The sequence below is a fragment of the Pleurodeles waltl genome, chromosome 9 (assembly GCF_031143425.1).
Source record: "Pleurodeles waltl isolate 20211129_DDA chromosome 9, aPleWal1.hap1.20221129, whole genome shotgun sequence".
NCBI classification, from domain to species: domain Eukaryota; kingdom Metazoa; phylum Chordata; class Amphibia; order Caudata; family Salamandridae; genus Pleurodeles; species Pleurodeles waltl.
In genome coordinates, this window is record NC_090448.1 from 1,091,438,188 (window position 1) to 1,091,462,124 (window position 23,937).

Here is a 23,937-nt window from a genome sequence, read left to right on the forward strand (position 1 = left end):
CAAACTCTGAAATATTAAGCTCTTTGCAAAGCTTTCTAATATTAGATAGATATATGCTAGAGACCAAGATGGAATTAACTTCTACAAAACTAAACTGAACAGTAGGACATCAATAAAAGAAGTAATGAAAAAATTGCATCCCAACCTTGAGATATTCAGTTAGCACTTTAGTTGATTCACTATGGTTAAATTAACAATTCCCAAGTTTTACATTTTACAGATCAAATGGACGCCTCTTACGCATTTCTATTTACTGCTCACCTAGCCGTTGAAGATACTGAACAGTCCTCTCGTGGCCCTTCAATGGCGAGTTTGCTTTTTTGGATTGATCCACTAGAACCTGAAGAGCTGCAAATGACAGAAGGAGAATTTCATTGTGTTTTAAATTAATATTCTTTATCTTTCTGATCTTTTCACCAGGTAGGAAAGCTGTACAGGGGTAGAGAAAATGCATTAGCAAATCCCAGTTACTCTCAGAACAATAGGTGCCCTTCATTCATCAAATCATGTGAACTGTGCTTGCCAACTTTAAATAACGCACTGAAAGCCAGAGAACAAGTCCCTACTGTTCTAAAGAGTACCTCATGAGATCTAAGATAATCAGTGCTGTGTCAGGGACAAGATCTAAGTAAGCAATCAAGTTAGGTGCTTTCTTAGGATGTTTAAAACAGGACAAATACACCTGATGCACAGTTCAAACCGAAAGTTTGAATTATCAATATGCTGACATTTGCCAATCAACTGTGGAGTAATTGTGAGATTTCTGGGAGATTTTATCAACTTTAACTATTTTTGGAAGACTCAAAATCTGCTTCAAACATACTGTTGATCATACTGGAGCGAACCACTTGCCTTTAGGGAGCTCTGGCTCTCTGTAACAAACAAATTCATGTAAACTTCATTTATTTTCTATTGCATGTTGGATGGTACACAAAATATGCCCTGGACATCCCCCGACACAGCCAAAACTCCTCCCACCTCAGGGACCTAGACTGGCTGTGCATCACATACAAACTCCTGATCCACACCTACAAGGCACTGCACAACATAGGACAGGCATACCTCAACCACAGTCTCACCTTCTATGTACCCAACAGACAACGCCGTTCTTCCCAACTCGCCCTTGCAGCAGATCCCAAGATCCGGAAAAGCACAGCAGGAGGAAGATCCTTTTCCTACCTAGCAGTCCGGACATGGAACACGCTACCTCTCAAGCTCAGGCAGACTGCATCACTGAAGCAGTTAAGGAAGGACCTCAAGACCTAGCTCTTCGTCTGAGAAGCACACCCACAAACAGTGCCTTGAGACCCTGTGGGTGATTAGCCGCGTTTATAAATCACTGATTGACTGATTGATGTCTGTTCTTTCTAGGAACTATTTTTATGGTGGTCAAATCTGATTTAAGAGCAAGAAATGAAAATGTCACTTACCCAGTGTACATCTGTTCGTGGCATCAGTCGCTGAGATTCACATGGTATGCATGAGCTCGCCATCTGGTGTTGGGTCGGAGTGTTACAAGTTGTTTTTCTTCGAAGAAGTGTTTTCGAGTCACGGGACCGAGTGACTCCTCCTTCTGTGCTCATTGCGCATGGGCGTCGACTCCATCTTCGATTGTTTTCCCCGCAGAGGGTGAGGTAGGAGTTGTACTATAGTAATAGTGCCCGCGCAATGAAAAATGTAAGTATGTACCTATTAAAGGATTAAATAATATATATACAAATGTTCAAAATTGAAGGTAACTTCTGAACTGCTACAGGCTTCCGGGGAGGTGGGTGGGTCCATGTGAATCTCAGCGACTGATGCCACGAACAGATGTACACTGGGTAAGTGACATTTTCAGTTCGATGGCATCTGTCGCTGTAGATACACATGGTATGCATAGACTAGTAAGCAGTTAGTTCCCCATAAGCGGTGGTTTAGCCTGTAGGAGTAGAAGTTGTCTGAAATAGAGTTCTTAATACAGCTTGACCTACTGTAGCTTGTTGTGCGGATAGCACATCTATACAGTAGTGTTTGGTGAATGTGTGAGGCGTAGACCAAGTGGCTGCCTTACATATTTCCTGCATTGGGATGTTTCCTAAAAAGGCCATTGAAGCACCTTTTTTCCTTGTTGAATGTGCCCTGGGAGTAATGGGCAGTTGTCTTTTTGCTTTAAGGTAGCAAATTTGGATGCATTTAACTATCCATCTGGCTATACCTTGTTTTGATATTGGGTTACCTGCATGAGGTTTTTGGAATGCAATAAATAGCTGTTTAGTTTTTCTGATGTTTTTTGTTCTGTCAATGTAGTACATTAATGCTCTTTTGACATCTAATGTATGTAGTGCTCTTTCAGCCACAGAATCTGGCTGTGGGAAAAAAACTGGTAGTTCTACCGTTTGATTTAGATGGAATGGTGAAATAACTTTGGGTAAAAATTTTGGATTAGGTCGTAGGACGACCTTATTTTTATGTATTTGTATAAAAGGCTCTTGTGTTGTGAACGCTTGAATTTCACTTACTCTTCTTAGAGATGTAATGGCGATGAGAAAGGCAACTTTCCAGGTTAGGAATTGTATTTCGCAAGAGCGCATGGGTTCGAAAGGTGGGCCCATGAGTCTTGTTAGAACCACGTTTAGGTTCCATGAAGGAACAGGTGGTGTTCTTGGTGGTATAATTCTTTTAAGCCCTTCTATGAATGCTTTGATAACTGGTATCCTATACAAGGAAGTTGAATATGTAGTTTGCAGGTATGCAGATATTGCTGCAAGGTGTATTTTAATAGAAGAGAAGGCTAGCTTTGCTTTTTGTAAATGGAGCAAGTAATTTACTATATGTTTTGGAGTTGCGTCTAGTGGTTGTATCTGATTATGATGACAGTACCAAACAAATCTTTTCCACTTACTTGCGTAGCAGTGTCTAGTGGATGGCCTTCTGGCCTGCTTTATGACTTCCATACACTCTTGGCTAAGTTGTAAGTGTCCGAATTCTAGGATTTCAGGAGCCAGATTGCTAGATTCAGCGATGCTGGGTCCGGGTGTCTGATCTGTTGGTTGTGTTGCGTTAACAGATCTGGTTTGTTGGGCAGTTTGATGTGTGGTACTACAGACAGATCTAGCAGTGTTGTGTACCAGGGTTGTCTTGCCCACGTTGGTGCTATTAAAATGAGTTTGAGTTTGTTTTGACTCAATTTGTTTACTAGGTAAGGAAGGAGAGGGAGAGGAGGAAAAGCGTAAGCAAATATTCCTGACCAGTTCATCCATAGGGCATTGCCTTGGGATTGCTTGTGTGGGTATCTGGACGCGAAGTTTTGGCATTTTGCGTTCTCTTTTGTTGCAAATAAGTCTATTTGTGGTGTTCCCCAGAGTGTGAAGTAGGTGTTCAGAATCTGTGGGTGGATTTCCCATTCGTGGACTTGCTGGTGATCTCGAGAGAGATTGTCTGCCAGCTGATTCTGGATCCCCGGAATAAACTGTGCTATTAGACCAATTTGATGGTGGATTGCTCACTTCCATATTTTTTGAGCTAACAAGCTTAACTGCGTTGAATGTGTTCCTCCTTGTTTGTTTAGATAATACATCGTTGTCATGTTGTCTGTTTTGACAAGGATGTATTTGTGGGTTATGATTGGTTGGAAAGCTTTTAGTGCTTGAAAAACTGCTAATAATTCTAGATGATTTATATGCAGTTTTGTTTGATGTAGGTGTTACAGGTGGAGGCGAGGGAGGAGGTGTTACCTTTTGTCCTCTTATGTTGTGTTGATTGAGATGTGCTCCCCACCCTGTCATGGAAGCATCTGTTGTTATTACGTACTGTGGCACTGGGTCTTGGAAAGGCCGCCCTATGTTTAAATTTATACTGTTCCACCATAGAAGCGAGAGGTAAGTTTGGCGGTCTAGCAACACCAGATCTAGAAGGTGACCCTGTGCTTGAGACCACTGTGAGGCTAGGCACTGTTGTAAGGGCCTCATGTGCAGTCTTGCGTTTGGGACAATGGCTATGCATGAGGACATCATGCCTAGGAGCTGTAGTATTGTTCTTGCTTGTATTGTTTGGTTTGGAGACATGTGTTGAATGACCCTGTTGAAATTGTGGATCCTTTGTGGAGTTGGCGTTGCTACTCCTTTTGTCGTGTCTATTATGGCTCCTAGATATTGCTGTACTTTGCTTGGCAGAATGTTTGATTTTGCAAAGTTGACGGTGAACCCTAGTTTGTAGAGGGTTTGTATGACTTGATTTGTGTGGTTTGAGCATTGTGTGAGCGAACTGGTTTTGATTAGCCAGTCGTCTAGATACGGGAACACATGTATTTGCTGCCTTCTGATGTGTGCAGCGACTACTGCTAGGCATTTTGTGAATACTCTTGGAGCGGTTGTTAAACCAAAAGGCAATACTTTGAATTGGTAATGTATTCCTTTGAATACAAACCTTAGATATTTCCTGTGTGATTGATGTATTGGTATATGGAAATATGCGTCCTTGAGGTCTAGGGTTGTCATGTAGTCGTGTTTTTTGAGCAATGGTAACACTTCTTGTAGTGTGACCATGTGAAAGTGGTCTGATTTGATGAATGTGTTTACTACCCTGAGGTCTAGAATTGGTCTCAGTGTTTCGTCCTTTTTTGGTATCAAGAAGTACAGTGAATAAACTCCTGTGTTTATTTGTGTGCTTGGTACTAATTCTATTGCATTTTTTTGCAGTAGTGCTTGAACTTCTATCTCTAGAAGCTGTGAATGGTATTTTGATAAATTTTGTGATTTTGGTGGTATGTCTGGAGGGAATTGCATGAATTCTATGCAATAACCATGTTGGATAATTGCTAGGACCCATGTGTCTGTAGTTATTTTGTACCATGCTTCGTAATATTGACGTATCCTCCCCCCCACTGGTGTTGTGTGGGAGGGGTGAGTGACGTGTGAGTCACTGCTTGTTGGTAGTGGTTTTGGGGCTTTGAAATCTTCCTCTATTCCTAGGGAATTGCCCCCCTCTATACTGGCCCCGAAAACCTCCCCTGTACTGTCCCTGGTAGGTGGGCGGTGCGGACTGTGAGGTGCTAGCTTGTGTGGCCTGACCCCGAAACCCTCCTCTAAAAGGTGTTTTGCGGAAGGTGTTATAAGATCCTCTGCTCTGCGGGGAGTAGAGTGCGCCCATGGCCTTGGCAGTGTCAGTGTCCTTCTTGAGCTTTTCTATGGCTGTGTCGACCTCCGGACCGAACAGAAGTTTTTCGTTTACTGGCATGTTAAGCACTGCCTGCTGAATTTCTGGCTTGAAACCAGACGTTCTGAGCCATGCGTGCCTACGGATGGTAACCGACGTATTAATGGTCCTTGCGGCCGTGTCTGCTGCATCCATGGAGGAGCGTATTTGATTGTTGGAAATGTTTTGACCCTCCTCAACAACCTGTTTTGCTCTTTTTTGCAGATCTTTTGGGAGATGTTCAATGAGATGCTGCATCTCATCCCAGTGGGCTCTGTCGTATCGCGCTAGCAGCGCTTGTGAATTTGCGATGCGCCACTGGTTTGCTGCTTGGACAGCAACCCTCTTCCCGGCTGCATCGAACTTCCTGCTTTCTTTATCTGGGGGAGGTGCATCCCCAGAAGTGTGTGAATTTGCCCGTTTTCTGGCAGCCCCTACCACCACAGAATCTGGTGGCAGCTGAGAGGTGATGAATACAGGGTCCGTAGGAGGCGCCTTATACTTTTTGTCCACCCTAGGCGTCACTGCCCTACTTTTAACTGGCTCCTTGAAAATGTCCTTTGCATGGCGTAGCATGCCTGGGAGCATCGGCAGGCTTTGGTAGGAGCTGTGGGTTGAAGAGAGGGTGTTAAATAAAAAATCATCCTCTACTTGTTCCGAGTGTAGTTCCACATTATGGAACAGAGCTGCTCTAGCCACCACTTGTGAGTAGGCTGTGCTGTCTTCCGGTGGTGATGGCCTAGTTGGGTATGTGTCTGGGCTGTTATCAGACACTGGTGCGTCGTACAAGTCCCACACATCCTGATCTTGGTCATCGTGGCTCATGGCGGTGTGAGCTGGCGAATGTGACGGGGTGTAAGTTGGCGAAGCCGGAGTTACAGGTGGAGGCGAGGGAGGAGGTGTTACCTTTTGTGCTGTTTGTTGCTGAGGAGTAAACTGAAGCGTTCTCTTTCGTTTGACAGGTGGAAGGGTACTGATCTTCCCAGTCCCGTGCTGAATAAAGATACGCTTTTGCGTGTGATCCACGTCAGTGGATTGCAGTTCTTGTTCAAATCTATGTTTCTTCATTTGTGAAGACATAGAATGCTCTTCAGTATAGGAGCCTGAAACAGGGTCTGATGTCGCTTTTTTCGGCTCCGAAAACCCTGTTGATTGTTTTTTCGGCTCCGAGGTAACCTTCCTCTTTTTCTGTGCCGAAAATTCTTGGCCTCTATGGTCTTCGGCGCCACTGTCTCGGCGTCGATCCGTGTCGACACCGAACTCTCGGTGTCGATGCTTCTGTTTAGCACTCTCTCGGTCCCGAGGAGGCTGCGTGCCGGTGTCTCGACCGAAGTCGGACGATCTCGACACTGAATGGGCCTTTTTCGGTGCCGATCGTTGGTCACCGAGAATTTGGGTGGAGCCATGGCCGGTTGGCAGTGGCGTCCCCTGGGCCTTCTTTCCTTTTTTAAGTTCTGATCTCGACGTCTTACTCACAGTTTTTGTAGAGTCTAGCTCATCGGAGTCTGAATCCTGGATGGAAAAGGATTCCTCCTGTTCCTCTTCTGTCTCGAACTGTCGACGCTCCTTTGGCGTGGACGCCATCTGCAGTCTTCTCGCTCGACGGTCGCGCAGAGTTTTTCGGGACCGGAACGCCCGACAGGCCTCACAGGATTCTTCGCTGTGCTCGGGTGACAGGCACAGGTTACAGACCGAGTGTAGGTCCGTATAAGGATATTTGTTGTGGCATTCGGGGCAGAATCGAAACGGGGTCCGTTCCATCGGCGTTGTTCTCCACGCGGTCGGGCCGACTAGGCCCCGACGGGGTGCCGAAATCTACCCCGAAAGGCACCGAAGCGCTTCGATGTTCAACGCGTCGTCGTATGTGTCTATCTCGAACCGGATCGCAACGATACCGTCGAAAATCTTCCAGTTTCAGCTATCTTTCCGTTCCGAAACTCGGAGCGACAGGAACACGTCCGAACCCGATGGCGGAAAGAAAACAATCGAAGATGGAGTCGACGCCCATGCGCAATGAGCACAGAAGGAGGAGTCACTCGGTCCCGTGACTCGAAAACACTTCTTCGAAGAAAAACAACTTATAACACTCCGACCCAACACCAGATGGCGAGCTCATGCATACCATGTGTATCTACAGCGACAGATGCCATCGAACTTATAATTTCTATATATTATGTCTCTGCCCAATCCTGTAAAAGTGGATAGTGGTGGTAATAGCCACACTTTCAACACCAAATCCTGCATGCGTCATGTGCCAATCTGACAGTTGGCATAGGTGCCTACAGGGACAATCCATTGTCACCATCATGGGAACAGGAGGTTTGAGACATGAAGTTAGCTTTGAAAACCACACACATTACATATTGCTTTGAAACCATGTGATAAATCATGTTGGCTATATCATCTTTTCAATATAGATACATTTTCCGCTATCAAGAGTTTTAGTAGATGGCAACTTGTAGGCTCTATTCATTGATATGCTGCAGCTGCTCACACAGGTACAAAGGAGTTTCAACTGCACTTCCCTTTGATGTTGGTGAAAGGACACAACTGAACTGAGACAGCCATCATTCATTATGACAGCAAGCAAAACTCAGACAACAGCCATAATGTTGATTTACGCTGCAACTCCACCTTCAAAGTAGTAGAGTCATATCCTCAAGGTATAAGGATGGATTCTGAGACTGTGGATTATTAGCTTGCAATTAGAAGTTGTGATCTGTGTCACATCAAGACAACTGAGAACATATGTCTTTTTTAAAACAGCAAAAAATAACCTAAAACACACAGGCATGGCTAAGTCATACAACATTGCTTTAAGAAGAAAATAGAACAGCATTACAAGTTTGTAGGGCAGGAAAGATCATTTCAGGGATAAACCTTCTTCATTGTGAATGGTCCTGTGACCCCATATCTTCAGTCAGTCACTCAGCACTTGTGATTACAGTTTCATCAACTAATAATTGTGTCATGCAGTTTGCACTGCAGGACAGAATTGCAAATGAAAAGAATAATCTTGAAATCTCTGTTCTCTCAAACTGGTAGCCCAGTAAGGAGAATGTGTGCTCAAGTATGAATCGTTGAATGTGATATTTAAATAAACATTAGATTACATGATTTTAAGAAATGCTTCCTATAAAGTTCAAAGTCACCTAAAGAGAGATGGATGCACATTTAAAAGAGGTCTCTTGTTCCAAACAAGGAAGGAGCCACAGGGGTGAACTTTCATGTTTCTAGTTATGGCTTCTGATATTTAGGCACCATCATGGCAACTGGAAGAAATAGTTGGATCATTAGATTTATCTTTTCACTTGATAAGAATGCTTTAAGGACAAATTTCTCACTCTACCTCAGGAGGGGACTATACTTAAAATAACCTGATGCCATAAAGTGGATGAAGGGAGGGAGAGGAGTAGTAGCACAATTTACTGGGTGAGTTCCTGAACAAAAACCCACTTGCTCAGTTTAGAGCACTGTTGAAGCTGTCCAATCTTGCCAAAGTGTTATCAACCCAGTGGTATCCTTTATAAATTTCTCAACATAATACTATAGGAGTTTTTAGGTGGAAGAGGGTACTTCACTCCTACATAATCAATTGTTCAGGTTGAATGCAACAACGCTCTAGTTCAGCCACATTCCCTGTGAATAACGTCTAGCATGTTTAAAGGTGGTGTCACCTTTTTCTAAGCAGACGCTGGGCTCCTAATGAACATCATTCCCATTACCTTTTTCATGCAACCCCTTCTTCTCATACAGGATTATCAACTCGCTGTATTTGTGTGCCTTCTTCAAAACATGTTCACTCTCCTCAATGTGACAATGGTTGTTCTCCAGCCTCAAAAGCGGTGCCACCAAAGCCATGTTGGTCTGTAAACAAGAAACAGCATGCGTTACATTTTATTGTGTTTTATTGAGATGATGCAGGATTATGAGAACATTTACTCTTTTAGCAAAATAAAGACACGTACAGCAGAAGGTGAGGCATCCCAGCTCTCACAGATGGCATTTGTCACATCAAATATAAACAGAAAGAATATCAGGCTGCTTCATTCTGATAGTTAATGGGAAGTAAACAACTAGCACCAGGGCAAAAGAAGACTAAAGCAACTAAACAGAATGCATAATTTAAACTGCAAACTAAAGCTTGCTTTCAATGACCTTGGACCAACACCCACAATGGACAAGTTAAGTCACTAGAGCTGCTAACATATGCTCCCCAGCACTCACATACTGGAGATAGCTGCAGAGTTGAATAAACCTGCTGCTATCACCATGGAAAAACAGTCTGTCCCTGTATTGTTTATCATGCCAATGCATGATATGAACTCAATTCAAGTAAACACTTTCCCAACTGAAAGAGGCACTGTGACTATGTGGTTGCAGGAAAGTACCATCTTGCCTGGCATGTTACCCCCATTTTTATTTGTGTGTCAGTTTGTTTTTGCCTGTGTCACTGGGATCCTGCTAGCCAGGACCCCAGTGCACATAGTTTGTGGCCTATATGTGTTCCCTGTGTGGTGCCTAACTGTATCACTGAGGCTCGGCTAACCAGAACCTCAGTGTTTATGCTCTCTCTGCTTTTAAAATTGTCACTGCAGGCTAGTGACCATTTTCACCAATTCTGATTGGCACACTGGAACACCCTTATAGTTCCCTAGTATATGGTACCTAGGTACCCAGGGTATTGGGGTTCCAGGAGATCCCTATGGGCTGCAGCATTTATTTTGCCAACCATAGGGAGCTCAGACAATTCTTAGACAGGACTGCCACTGCAGCCTGAGTGAAATAACGTCAATGTTATTTCACAGCCATTTTACACTGCTCTTAAGTAACTTATAAGTCACCTATATGTCTAACCCTCACCTGGTGAAGATTAGGTGCAAAGTTACTAAGTGTGAGGGCACCCTGGCACTAGCCAAGGTGCCCCCACATAGTTCAGGGCAATTTCCCCGGACTTTGTGAGTGCGGGGACATGCGTGCACTACATATAGGTCAAAGACCTATATGTAGCTTCACAATGGTAACTCCGAATATGGCCATGTAACATGTCTAAGATCATGGAATTGCCCCCATGCCAAATCTGGTATTGGGGTGCCAACCCCATGCATCCCCGGGGCTCCAACATGGACCCCGGGTACTGCCAAACCAGCTCTCTGGGGTTTTCCCTGCAGCTACCGCTGCTGCCAACCCACAGACAGGCTTCTGCCCTCCTGGGGTCTGGGCAGGCCAGTTCCAGGAAGGCAGAACAAAGAATTTCCTGAGAGAGGGTGTTGCAGCCTCTCCCTTTGGAAATAGGTGTTAAGGGCGTGAGAGGAGTAGCCTATTTAGGGTCTCTCCTGTGGGCTTCTCTTCAGATAACAAATGCAAGAGCTCACCAGAGTTCCTCTGCATCTCCCTCTTCAACTTCTGCCAAGGATCGACCGCTGACTGCTCCAGGACGCCTGCAAAACTGCAACAAAGTAGCAAGATGACTACCAGCAACATTGTTGCGCCTAATCCTGCCGGCTTTCTCGACTGTTTCCTGGTGGTGCATACTCTGGGGGCTGTCTGCCTTCACCCAGCATTGGAAGCCAGGAAGAAAACTCCCTTGGGTCGACTTAATCTTCCCCCTGCTAACGCAGGCACCAAACTTCTGCATCACTGGTCCTCTGGGTCCCCTCTCATCTTGAAGAGCGTGGTCCCTGGAACACAGGGGCTGGATCCAAGTGACCCCGACAGTCCAGTGGTCTGTCTGTCCAAATTTGGTGGAGGTAAGTCCTTGCCTCCCCACGCCAGACAGTAAACCTGTGTACTGCATGAACTGCAGCTGCTAGGGCTTCTGTGCACTTTTTCAAGGAATCCTTTGTGCACAGCATAGCCAAGGTCCCCAGAACTCCGTCCTGCATTGCTCAACTCGCTCAGTTGACCACCGGCTTCGTGGGACCCTCTTTTGTAGTGTTGAGACGACCGCCGTGCTCAGATTTCTTGAACGCCTGTTCAAGTGCTTCTGCGGGTGCTGCCTGCTTCTGCGTGGGCTCTCTGTCTTGCTGAGCGACCCCTCTGTCTCCTCCTCCAAGGGGTGGCATCCAGGTCCTTCCTGGACCCGGGCAGCACCCATTTTCTTCAACCGCGACTCTTGCAGCTAGCAAGGCTTGTTTGCGGTCTTTCTGCGTGGAAAAACCTCTGCATCCTCCAGCACACTGTGGGACATCTTCTGTGCAAAGAAGTTCCTGGCATCTTCCGTTGTTGCAGAATCTTCAGCTTCTTCCACCGGGAGGCAGCCCTTTTGCACCTTTCCCCTCCCCCCTCCCTGCTCCCCCCCCACTCCACTTTTAGAGTATATGGTTTGTGTTGCCCCTAGGCCTATTGTGTCCTATTGCATCCTATTGTATTCTTCAGTGTTTGCACTACTTTTCTAACTGTTTACTTACCTGATTTTGGTTTGTGTGTATATTTTGTATATTTTACTTACCTCCTAAGGGAGTATATCCTCTGAGATGTTTTTGGCACATTGTCACTAGAATAAGGTACCTTCATTTTTAGAAACTCTGAATATTGTGATTCTTATGATATAGTGCTATAGGATATAAGTGGTATAGTAGGATCTTTGCATGTCTCCTAGTTCAACCTAAGCTGCTCTGCTATAGCCACCTCTATCAGCCTAAGCTGCTATAACACTACTAATCTACTAATAAGGGATAACTGGACCTGGCACAAGGTGTAAGTACCATCAGGTACCCACTATAAGCCAGGCCAGCCTCCTACAGTGGTGGCACACTGAGCCCGGTGAGACAGGTCACATGGCTGTACTGGGCAGGTGGGCCCTATACGTTGATTGGTAACTGTCAGGAGTGTGCTGCTTTCCTGCACACAAGACTCCGCCGGATGCTAAGTTTACATTATTACAGTTAGAATGTCCTTCATTGTATATTGTTGAATTGCAAAGAAAAGGTTTAAAAAAAAAAAAAAAAAAAAGGAGGTTCTGTGGTGTGCTAGTCAATATAGCACGAGAATTCATCTGCATAGGGTAATCTAGTTAAGTGGTAGAATAGCCTACAAGAAAACAGCTGGTGCGTCTGCTTCAACAGCCATAAGAAGGTAACAGCAATGTGGTGTTGTTAGTCAAATACTCACATGAAGGTAGCACTTCAGAAGTGTGGTGTCAATTATCTGCAGCAGCTTCTTCCTAGATTTGATGGTGGGGGTTCCCTCCATTAAGGGTGATGTGCTCGAGTGGTGGTCAGTGTCATTCAGCTGCTTTACAAGGTGACTTCTCTTCTGCAATGTTAGTGACATAGAGATAAAGGACAGAGTAAAAAATGTTCTCTTACACAAAATATATAAAATAATGTATAATGAAACCTTTTAGAGGGTGTTGCACCAGAATAGCATGACACTGTGCTGCTTTCGGGGATCAAAGCACATTTAGACACTATTTGCTGCTAAGCACTGGAGTACATACATAATTTATATTGACGTTTTCATACCGCCCTCAGGAGGATCGCAGAGTCGGTGTCTTGGGTTCTTAGTTTTATTTGTCCTCCTGGATATGTTCATATTAATTACAATTGCTGCAAAGTAACTGGAGTATAAACCTCTATACATACAGGTACCAAGAAACTGACAAGCATAGACTTGCATCTTCAGTACATTGTCTCAAGCAAACTTTGCTAAAACCATCTGATCATGCAAAGACAATGGGTAGCGTTGCGAAATAAGCAACAGCTGTAAATTAGCGCCCAATGCTAGACTGTCTCTTAGACATTGTAGAGTGGGCTCATTTGGTGGCAATTTGGCGGTTTACCAGAGCTTATGCTGGTTTCATTTGCTTCCCGGAAAGACATTCCTACCCAGAGTGCAAAATGAGTCAGAGGAACCAAAAGGTATGCTTTAAAATATATTTTTTTAAATCTATTATTAGCTGCGAGAAAAGGAAAGGTAAATGGCTTCCATAGTTTGTCACAGGGTTTGTTGAAGCAACAAGAAGTTGTGGCTAAAAGAAATTATGGGTCAGGTCTGTGATTTTTTAAATATATATTTTTTTTAAAACAGTAATTTCTCTTGAGCTTGGTCTCAAAAATGCCAAAATTATGCTCCGATGATGGTTGTGAAGGAGCGGTCATATGAAAAAAAGATTTTTGTGCCTGCTAGCTTCTTTAAGATTTTGCAAAAGTATTTTATGAAGAAAATCAAATTGCCTAGACGCAAACGTCTGTCGCATGATTTTAATTCTGCAAAGTGGTTCTATGTTTGCCCTATGTTTGTAAACATCTGTGATGCTGTCTACTGAGTAGTGAGGTGCCAACAGAGCATGGTTGGCAACTCTGAGGCCATTTCCATTTCTTTCCACACAACACCTCAATCACTAATTTAAATTCAGTGTAGTTTTCAAACAGTATCAGTGAAAGAAAATCACATTTATAATGTACTTTAGTTACAACAAACACAATGTCAATTTTTTTTTATAAAGATGCTATCTTAACCTTGATTCCCCAAACTCATTTTACAAGACTAGTAGTAAGATACAAGAAATAGTGTAAGAAGGTTTGCACTTCAGAAGCTTCTTACGCCTGTATTTATTACTTCCTGGAATAGCCAGTGTGTATACCTGAGCAAGATAGTCTATGAGTGCCAAGTGTGCCTTCTCCAGTTCTGCACCAGACAGCCCTGGCACTGGGTTGGGATACTGAATTTGCTTCTTGTATTCGGTGGGTAGCAAGTCGGGATACAGGCCAATCACATGAGTTGGATCTAAAAAGAGAAACATTTGTTTACAAAATATTTTTACATCAGTGAAGAACTGCAAATCACTGCACAATTATACTTTCTGGCTGAAAGCCATAGTTTTTTCTTTCAAAGGTTTGTCTAACGCTCCACTGGCTACATATTATAATGGTAGTCCACATTCCTAACACTATGAAAGCCAGTGCAGTAGCTAACATTTCGAGAGTGGATAGAGGTTTTCTATGATGTTACTTTATCATATAAATATCAAATTAGCTTCTGAGCTAAGGAACCAAGTCGGCACATTTTCAATATAAATAAAAATCTGTTCCACCAATTCCTGAGAAACATAGGGAATACCATCTGTTCAATAATGTAAGTTGCAGTTATCTACAAAAATCATATTTCCCAACTTCCCCTCAAACGTTATTGTAATGTATTACATTTCAGTGTCTTACTTGCCACACACAACCTTGCTCACTTGTGAAACTTTCATAGGAGTAAAATCGTATTCACAGCAGAAGTGTGTCTCCATTTTTGCTGCTGAGCTTACTTCCTTTTACACAAGCGCACAAACTGATAGGCAGAGTGCACCTCAGCTGTAAAGCACAGTGAGTTCTGAGCAGCCGAAATCGCCTGGGCAAATGTTTCCAAAGGAGCACTGTGTACAAATAAGTACCAGCCATTTCCCACTATTGGTTCCAAAATGACAGGAGAACCCAGTCTTCAAAACTGAAATTTTGTATTAAGTTGCACTAACGGATCTCCCACAAACTCGCCAGAAGTGGTCCAGAGAGACCTCAATACTTCCTTCACCTTTCCTATGGAGGCAGCCACTCTCTGGAGAGGAGCCACTACACCGTCCCCTAAACCAAGCACAGCAACAGTTGCTAGGCCCCAATTCCTCACTGCTGGTGTGGAGACTGATTATACTGTAATTACAATTTAACTCTGTTCCACTCTGGCTTTTGCTTTTCCATGCAGGATTTTGCTGTAATTTGGGCCTAGAAATCAATCTTTCAGCCTACTCTTTTACACACTTTCCATTACACTGTATAAGCTAAACACAAGAAGTTGTGGCTAAAACAAATGATGGATCAGGACTGTTATTTTTCAAAATATTTTTTAAAGAGTAATTTCTCTTGATCTTGGTCTCAAAAATAAAATGGCAAAATGATGCTCCGATGATGATTGTGAAGGAGCGGTCACAGGAAACAAAGATTTTGACCGAAGTGCACTAGGAAGGGGCATAACAAAGATTACTGATTACATTCAACCTTGGCTACTCTACAGGCTTCGCTTGCAGGCAAGGAACTGTCTATTAAGGTTTACGTTATTACTTAACACTATGTAACAAGGTTTACATTACCCAATACAACAGTAAGGCAGCCAGTTAGCTCACCTTGACCTGAAACCCTTCCTTTGCCATTTTGCCACCTGCCTCTAAACAAAAGTCTCTCTCACATAGTGCCTTTCTTTGAGACTTAGTAGTACAACTCAGATAAAATCTTACACCAAGGTCCAAAGCCTCCGCAGAACCAACGGCCGCCATCCATTCTCTAGTATCAAGAACCTTAGCTGAAGTACTGGCCAAATACCATCAGCAAATGGATTAAAACTATGTCCTCTGCATTGTTTTTCCAAAGAAGTGTCACTATGCCCTGACCATTTGATCTGACTTGCCTTCTATTTTTCCCTACTGGGGTGAAATTGGAAACATTTTCAATTTCGATGGTGATTACAGAAAGACATTCTCTAAATAGTGCCAATGGCATTTAAAGGAAAAGTTCAAGCATTAAAAGACAGATTACAGGCGTACTATATAAGGCTGGATCTTCAGGACTGCCTTCCTAAAATTGATGTTACTGCAGTGAACGCTAGAATTATTTAAAAATCAGAACGTGTGCTTGCAATGCTATAATCAACACACGTGGATACTGAATATCAATGTAGGAAAATATATGACTGTAGCACACAGCACTGGAGATTATGGGAAGGCTCAATAGAGAAGAAAGCATTAGCTCAAGGCATCAAGCTAGAAGATACAGCATGGCTCGTGCCACGGAGTGCTTACATAGTCCCACAACTTCAAGCACATGATGGGAAAGGGAAGGTTTTGAAGCAGACTTGGTAGATTGGCCAAAGTCAAACTCAAATAGTGTAAAAAAATGACATTGCTCACTAGAAGGACGACACTGGTAATAACCACACAAGCCAGTACATGGCTCAACCAGAAGCCCACAATCGCCACAAGCAAAAGTGACTAGTTTCAGAAGTACTTGCAGTAACTGATTGCAAATAGAAGAGATGGTGATGAGCCTAAGCTAAAGAAGGGCAGATAAAAGTACAAGTGACAAAAGAATTGTTCTAGGAAGCACACATATGTACTAGTTGATTCTTTGGAAGAGCAGAAATGAATGATAATAGTTGTGCAGAAGCACAATGATCATAGAGTGAGTCCTGAATAAAATAGATTTATAACCTCTTTTAAAGAGCAAAAATCACAATCAACTGAGGGAGTTCGAACCTAGTGATGACTTATGTGAGACATGACATAACCACAGTATTCATTAGAATACCCAGATTAATATTGAGATCTGTCTGCCTGGTGGGTGTTTTTGAGGAGGGATGACTAACGATTAAGCAGAAATATTACCTGAGAACCAGACCACATCTGTAAAACTTTCACATATTTACAGAATCACCAGCAAAGGTCGGGCTCAAATCCACCCAACCAACAAGTACAAATCTTGTCACAGCAAAACATTGTTCTGTTGGGCTATGATTTCATATTTGTACTAAGTATATATACTGTACAAAAGTGGCTACAACAAATGTTCTTTCTTTGTTAGTCGAATCAGTCAAACACTTTTAAAACAATACATACCAAAACAGTCTCACCTGTTCCAAGCATGGCAAATACTTGCATAGAGTCATCAAAACGCTTTTGGCAGAAAAGGTTAAAGGCATAAAGATTCTGAATGTGGTTAATCTGATGATGTTTTTCACTGTCGGAGTCCTCTTTCATTCTCTACAAAACCAAAAATATATAGGTAATTCAGAACAAGCATTGTCCGGCTGGCATCAGGAAGAACAGTTTTTTAAAATCAGGAATTAATTATTTATTCTTTGAAAATATGACAGATTTACACTCCAATTGCACTAGATCTCAGAGTACCATTCTAAGTATTGAAAATGTCACTTACCCAGTGTACATCTGTTCGTGGCATTAGTCGCTGCAGATTCACATGTTTGGCACAGTCCGCTGCCTGGTGTTGGGCTCGGAGTATTACAAGTTGTTTTTCTTCAAAGAAGTCTTTTTGGTCATGGGACCGAAGGACTCCTCCCTCTTTGGCTCCATTGCGCATGGGCGTCGACTCCATCTTAGATTGTTTTCCCCGCAGAGGGTGAGGATGGAGTTGTTTGGTATAAATAGTGCCCATGCAATGGAGTGAATATGTATGTATGATAAGAGTTTCTAATAATTATTTACAAATGTTCAGATGTTTAAGGTTTATGATCTACTTCTAAACGGCTACAGGCTTCCCGGGGAGGTGGGAGGGTACATGTGAATCTGCAGCGACTAATGCCACGAACAGATGTACACTGGGTAAGTGACATTTTCAGTTCGATGGCATATGTTGCTGCAGATACACATGTTTGGCATAGACTATAAAGCAGTTACCTCCCCTAAAAGCGGTGGTTTAGCCTGTAGGAGTTGAAGTAGTTTGGAATAATGTTCTTAGTACAGCTTGGCCCACTGTAGCTTGTTGTGCATTTAGTACGTCTACCCAGTAGTGTTTAGTAAACGTATGAGGCGTAGACCAGGTTGCAGCCTTACATATTTCGCTCATAGGAATGTTTCCTAGAAAGGCCATTGTAGCACCTTTCTTTCTGGTTGAGTGTGCCTTTGGTGTAATAGGCAATTCTCTTTTGGCTTTAAGATAGCATGTTTGAATGCATCTGACTATCCATCTAGCAATGCCTTGTTTAGAGATTGGATTTCCTATGTGTGGTTTTTGAAAAGCTATGAACAGTTGTTTTGTTTTCCTGATTAGCTTTGTTCTGTCAATGTAATACATTAGTGCTCTTTTGATGTCTAGTGTATGTAGTGCCCTTTCAGCCACAGAATTTGGTTGTGGGAAGAACACTGGCAATTCTACTGTCTGATTTAAATGGAATGGTGAGATTACTTTTGGCAGAAATTTTGGATTTGTTCTTAGAACTATTTTATTGTTGTGTATTTGAATAAATGGTTCTTGTATGGTAAATGCCTGTATTTCACTTACTCTTCTGAGGGATGTGATTGCAATGAGAAATGCGACCTTCCAGGTTAGATATTGCATTTCACAGGAATGCATGGGTTCGAAAGGGGGACCCATGAGTCTTGTTAAGACGATGTTAAGGTTCCATGAAGGAACTGGTGGTGTTCTTGGTGGTATAATTCTTTTTAGCCCTTCCATGAATGCTTTAATAACTGGTATTCTAAATAGAGACGATGAATGAGTAGTTTGTAGGTAAGCAGATATAGCTGCGAGGTGTATTTTTATGGATGAAAAAGCGAGATTTGCTTTTTGCAAATGTAGTAAGTATCCTACTATGTCTTTAGTAGAGGCATGTACTGGTTGTATTTGATTGGCATGGCAGTAGTAAACAAATCTTTTCCACTTAGATGCATAGCAGTGTCTAGTGGAAGGTTTTCTAGCTTGTTTTATGACCTCCATGCATTCTTGTGTGAGGTCCAAGTGTCCGAATTCTAGGATTTCAGGAGCCAAATTGCCAGATTCAATGATGCTGGGTTTGGATGTCTGATCTGTTGTTTGTGTTGTGTTAACAGATCTGGCCTGTTGGGTAGTTTGACATGCGGTACTAGTGAAAGGTCTAGTAGAGTTGTATACCAAGGTTGTCTTGCCCATGTGGGTGCTATCAGTATGAGTTTGAGTTGGTTTTGACTCAACTTGTTTACTAGATATGGAAGGAGAGGGAGAGGGGGAAAAGCGTACGCAAATATCCCTGACCAATTCATCCATAGAGCATTGCCTCGTGATTCGCGGTGTGGGTATCTGGATGCGAAGTTTTGGCATTTTGAGTTTTCTCTTGTTGCGAACAAATCTATCTGGGGTGTTCCCCAAATTTGAAAGTACTTGTTCAGAACTTGGGGGTGAATTTCCCATTCGTGGACTTGTTGGTGGTCTCGCGAAAGGTTGTCTGCTAGTTGGTTTTGTATTCCTGGAATAAATTGTGCTATTAGGCGAATGTTGTTGTGAATCGCCCACTGCCAAATTTTTTGTGTTAGGAGGCACAATTGTGTTGAGTGTGTTCCTCCTTGTTTGTTTAGATAATACATTGTTGTCATGTTGTCTGTTTTGACAAGAATGTCTTTGTGTGTTATTATGGGTTGGAAGGCTTTTAACGCTAGAAATACTGCCAACAGTTCTAGGTAATTGATATGAAGTTTTGTTTCGTGTATATCCCATTGTCCTTGAATGCTGTGGTGATTGAGGTGTGCTCCCCACCCTGTCATGGAAGCATCTGTTGTTATAACGTATTGAGGCACTGGGTCTTGAAATGTCCGCCCTTTGTTTAAATTTTTGCTGTTCCACCATAGAAGCGAGAGGTATGTTTGGCGGTCTACCAACACCAGATTTTGAAGTTGACCCTGTGCCTGTGACCATTGTGATGCTAGACACTGTTGTAAGGGTCGCATGTGTAGTCTTGCGTTTGGGACAATGGCTATGCATGATGACATCATGCCTAGAAGTTTTAGCGCAAATTTTGCTTGTATCTTTTGGTTTGGAAACATAGCACTTATTAGCTTGTGGAATGCTTGCACTCTTTGTGGACTTGGAGTGGCAATTCCTTTTGATGTGTTGATGGTTGCTCCTAGATATTGTTGTGTTTGACACGGTTCTAGGTGTGATTTTGTGTAGTTGATGGAAAACCCCAGTTTGTGAAGGGTTTGTATGACAAAGGTGGTGTCGTTTGCGCATTTTTTTACTGTGTTGGTTTTGATTAGCCAGTCGTCTAGGTAAGGGAACACATGTATCTGTTGTCTCCTGATGTGTGCTGCTACTACTGCTAGACATTTTGTGAACACTCTTGGTGCAGTTGTTATTCCAAATGGCAACACCTTGAATTAGTAATGTATTCCTTTGAATACGAACCGTAGGTACTTTCTGTGAGAAGGGTGTATTGGTATATGAAAGTACGCATCCTTTAGGTCTAACGTGGTCATGTAATCTTGTTGTTTGAGCAGTGGAATGATGTCTTGTAGTGTGACCATGTGAAAATGGTCCGATATGATGTAGGTATTTAGTGTCCTGAGATCTAATATTGGTCTCAATGTTTCGTCTCTTTTTGGAATTAGAAAGTACAGGGAGTAAACTCCTGTGTTTTTTTGTTGTACTGGTACTAATTCTATTGCATCCTTTTGCAGTAGTGCTTGAACTTCTAGTCCTAAAAGTTCTAAATGATGTTGTGACATTTTGGGGGGGATGTTTGGTGGGAAGTTGTGGAATTCTATGCAATAGCCATGTTGGATTATTGCTAATACCCAATTGTCTGTTGTAATCTGTTGCCAAGATTGGTAGAATTGGCTTAGTCTTCCCCCCACTGGTGTTGAGTGAAGGGGTTGCGTGACTTGAAAGTCACTGTTTAGGTGGAGGTGTTTTTGCAGTTTGGAATCTTCCCCTACTCCTTGGGAATTGACCCCCCCCGATATCCCCTGAAACCACCCCTTTGGAAGGAACCCTGATATGGTGTGGTTCTTGATTGTTGGCTGGTGGTGTCTGTGGGTTGGCCACGAAACCCCCCTCTAAATGGAGTTTTTCTGAAAGAGCCTCTGCTCTGCGGGGAGTAGAGTGCGCCCATGGCTTTGGCCGTGTCTGTGTCCTTTTTAAGTTTTTCAATGGCTGTATCCACTTCCGAGCCAAACAGTTGTTTCTCGTTGAAGGGCATATTAAGGACAGCCTGCTGGATTTCAGGTTTGAAGCCTGAAGTGCGTAGCCAAGCGTGTCTCCTTATGGTGACAGCAGTGTTGACTGTTCTTGCTGCAGTATCGGCTGCGTCTAGTGAAGAGCGGATTTGATTGTTTGAGATCGTTTGTCCCTCTTCCACTATTTGCTGCGCCCTTTTTTGGTATTCCTGGGGAAGATGGTCTACGAGAAGTTGCATCTCGTCCCAGTGTGCGCGGTCATATCTGGCCAGCAGCGCTTGTGAATTTGCGATGCGCCACTGGTTGGCTGCCTGTGACGCCACTCTTTTCCCTGCCGCGTCAAATTTTCGGCTTTCTTTGTCCGGAGGTGGGGCGTCGCCAGATGTATGTGAATTTGCTCTTTTGCGAGCTGCCCCTACTACCACAGAGTCGGGTGGTAACTGCGAAGTAATGAACACTGGGTCTGTGGGTGGTGGTTTGTATTTCTTATCCACCCTTGGGGTGATGGCTCTTGATTTTACGGGCTCCTCAAAAATTTGTTTTGCGTGCCGTAACATCCCTGGTAGCATTGGGAGACATTGATATTGGCTATGTGTAGCCGAGAGGGTGTTAAATAAGAAATCATCCTCTATAGGATCGGAATGCAGTTGGACATTGTGGAAGTCTGCAGCCCTAGCCACCAATTGCGAGTATGAGGTACTGTCCTCTGGCGGTGACGGCTTTGTGGGGTATGACTCGGGATCATTGTCCGGCACTGGGGTGTCATACAGGTCCCAAGCGTCTTGATCCTGATCGTCATGACTTATGGTAGTTTGCGCTGGTGAGTGCATTTGTGGCGGTGTTTGTGCCGGCGATGCCTGTGGAGGAGAGGGCGGAGGCGTGACTTTTTTAACCACTTTGGCTTGTGGTTGTGTGTCATCCTTTGGAAGTCCGATCTTTCTTTTCCTCATGATTGGGGGAAGGGTTGATATCTTCCCTGTATCTTGCTGGATGCACAGTCTCTTTTGTGTGTAGTCCGATTCTACACTTTGGAGCTCTTGTCCAAATTTGTGCATCTGGCCACTTAGTCCTTGTTCCTCTGAGTAGGATGAAGGTGTGGTATTTTTCGGCGCCGAGAGAGAATCTTTTTTCGGTTTCGGCACCGACAGAATTTTTGTTCCTTTCGGCATGGATTCTCGGTGCCGATGTTTTTCGGTGCCGGTATCTTGTTTTTGTCTCTCGGAGCCGCTTTCTTGGCTCCGAGGTTGCTCCATGGCGGTCCCTCGACCGGAGTCGGGTGTCTTCGCTATGGGCGTGCCCTTTTTCGGCCCCTTCGACGGGTCGCCTGATTTATGGGTCGAGCCATGGCCTGTTGGCAGTGGCGTCCCCTGGGCTTTCGGTTTGTCGATGGATTTACTTTTCGACGTCTTACTCACAGTTTGTTGCTGTTGTTCGACGTCGGAGTCTCCGGATTCTGATTCCGGAACCGAGAATGTTTCCTCTTCGTCGTCGAAACGTTGTTTTGTCGACGTGGACGCCATTTGGTGACGCCTGGCTCTTCGGTCCCGGAGTGTTTTTCTGGACCGGAAGGCTCGACAGGCTTCACAGGTATCCTCCTTGTGCTCGGGGGACAAGCACAAGTTACAGACCAAGTGCTGATCTGTATAAGGATACTTACTGTGACATTTTGGGCAGAAACGAAACGGGGTCCGTTCCATCGGCTTCGATGTCGCACGCGGTCGGGCCGACCAGGCCCCGATGGGGGATCGAAACTGCCCCAAAGTCTTACGATGATCGGTGTCGATGTACCTAACTATCCCGATACCGAACGGAACAATACCGACGCTTTCTTCCGAGATTCTGACTAACTTTCCGAACCGAAACACGGAGCGAAAAGGAATACGTCCGAACCCGACAGAGGAAAAAAAACAATCTAAGATGGAGTCGACGCCCATGCGCAATGGAGCCAAAGAGGGAGGAGTCCTTCGGTCCCATGACCAAAAAGACTTCTTCGAAGAAAAACAACTTGTAATACTCCGAGCCCAACACCAGGCAGCGGACTGTGCCAAACATGTGTATCTGCAGCAACATATGCCATCGAACATTTTATTTATTTAGAAGTTTTGTAGAGCACTTTGTGTCAACTTTGGGTAGCTTCAAAGTGTCAAAAGTACACCCAAAAATCTACTTGTGATAAGGAGCAAGCTGAAGTACAATCAACAAAGGTTGAGCTCCCAGCCCTCAATCTCCACCATAGTTTGAATGGAAGAGTAAGATACCATGATTTTGAGTTTTGACGTGTACCTTCAAACTCAGAACTACTATCATCGTTAAGGTTCCAGTAAATTAAGAAAAAGCAAAGTGTACTAGAAAATATGTTGGGACCCTACTTGGGAATCAGTATTCAGAGATGTAGCATTACACATACGGATGTTATTAGTATCTTTTGCAGGAATATTTATATACTTGATTTTTCCACAGAACACCTTATGCAAGAAAGTGAGATAGTGCACCTAGATCCCAAACCAGTCACGTTTCCCATTACTTTCACCAAAAGCTTAGGCCATTGTATTTTCCTGCACCAGTCTCGGAACTAACCAAGCACTGGCTGGGGAGCTAACCACTGCCATGTATGGAGACATAACATCCCACTGGCTAGTGAATAATTTACACTGCTTGACCCAAGTCATTATAACTATAAGTAATGAGGGAACTGCAAGTCAAGCAAGTAAGAGTACTGTATGTGAGCAGATATGCTCATCATACAGTACTCTCATCTGTCTGTCTTTCAGATCCGCCACCACGCCAACTGTATGGCTTATATAGCTGTAGGAAGCTTGCTCTTTACATAGTGGACCAAATGGAGATGCACTGTGTAAAAAGGCCAAGCAAACCCCAAGCAATAACAGAGGTGGAGAAGTGTGGCACAATGGTTAGAGCGGCAGACCCTGAAGCAGAGATCTGGCTCAAGACCAGGGTTCAAGTCCCGCTTCGGCAGGTCTTGGGCTCAATTTCCCTTGGACCAGATAATTCTCGCCTCGGTGCCTAATCTAATTAATGGGTCCCACTCTGCAACTCTGGGCAATAGCTTGCTTAATCTCCACAACGGCCCCACCAGCGCTTGGATGCCTGGCTTCACCCTGGGG

The 23,937-nt window shown here is 43.7% G+C and overlaps 1 protein-coding gene across 3 annotated transcripts in view; it reads right to left on the reverse strand.

Annotated features, from left to right (window-relative positions):
- VPS39 (VPS39 subunit of HOPS complex) overlaps nt 1–23,937 on the reverse strand; it is a 229,021-nt gene that overhangs the window by 93,594 nt on the left and 111,490 nt on the right. For all 3 annotated transcript variants that reach the window (XR_011198842.1, XM_069208779.1, XM_069208778.1), the window contains exons 11-15: nt 16,780–16,909; nt 13,763–13,905; nt 12,289–12,432; nt 8,901–9,042; nt 262–348 (exon numbers count right to left, since the gene is read on the reverse strand). Coding sequence is in view for 2 of the 3 variants with exons in the window: in XM_069208779.1 (XP_069064880.1) it covers nt 262–348; nt 8,901–9,042; nt 12,289–12,432; nt 13,763–13,905; nt 16,780–16,909 (646 nt within the window). In the remaining variant the exon portion in view is untranslated. The remainder of the gene's footprint in view (nt 1–261; nt 349–8,900; nt 9,043–12,288; nt 12,433–13,762; nt 13,906–16,779; nt 16,910–23,937) is intronic.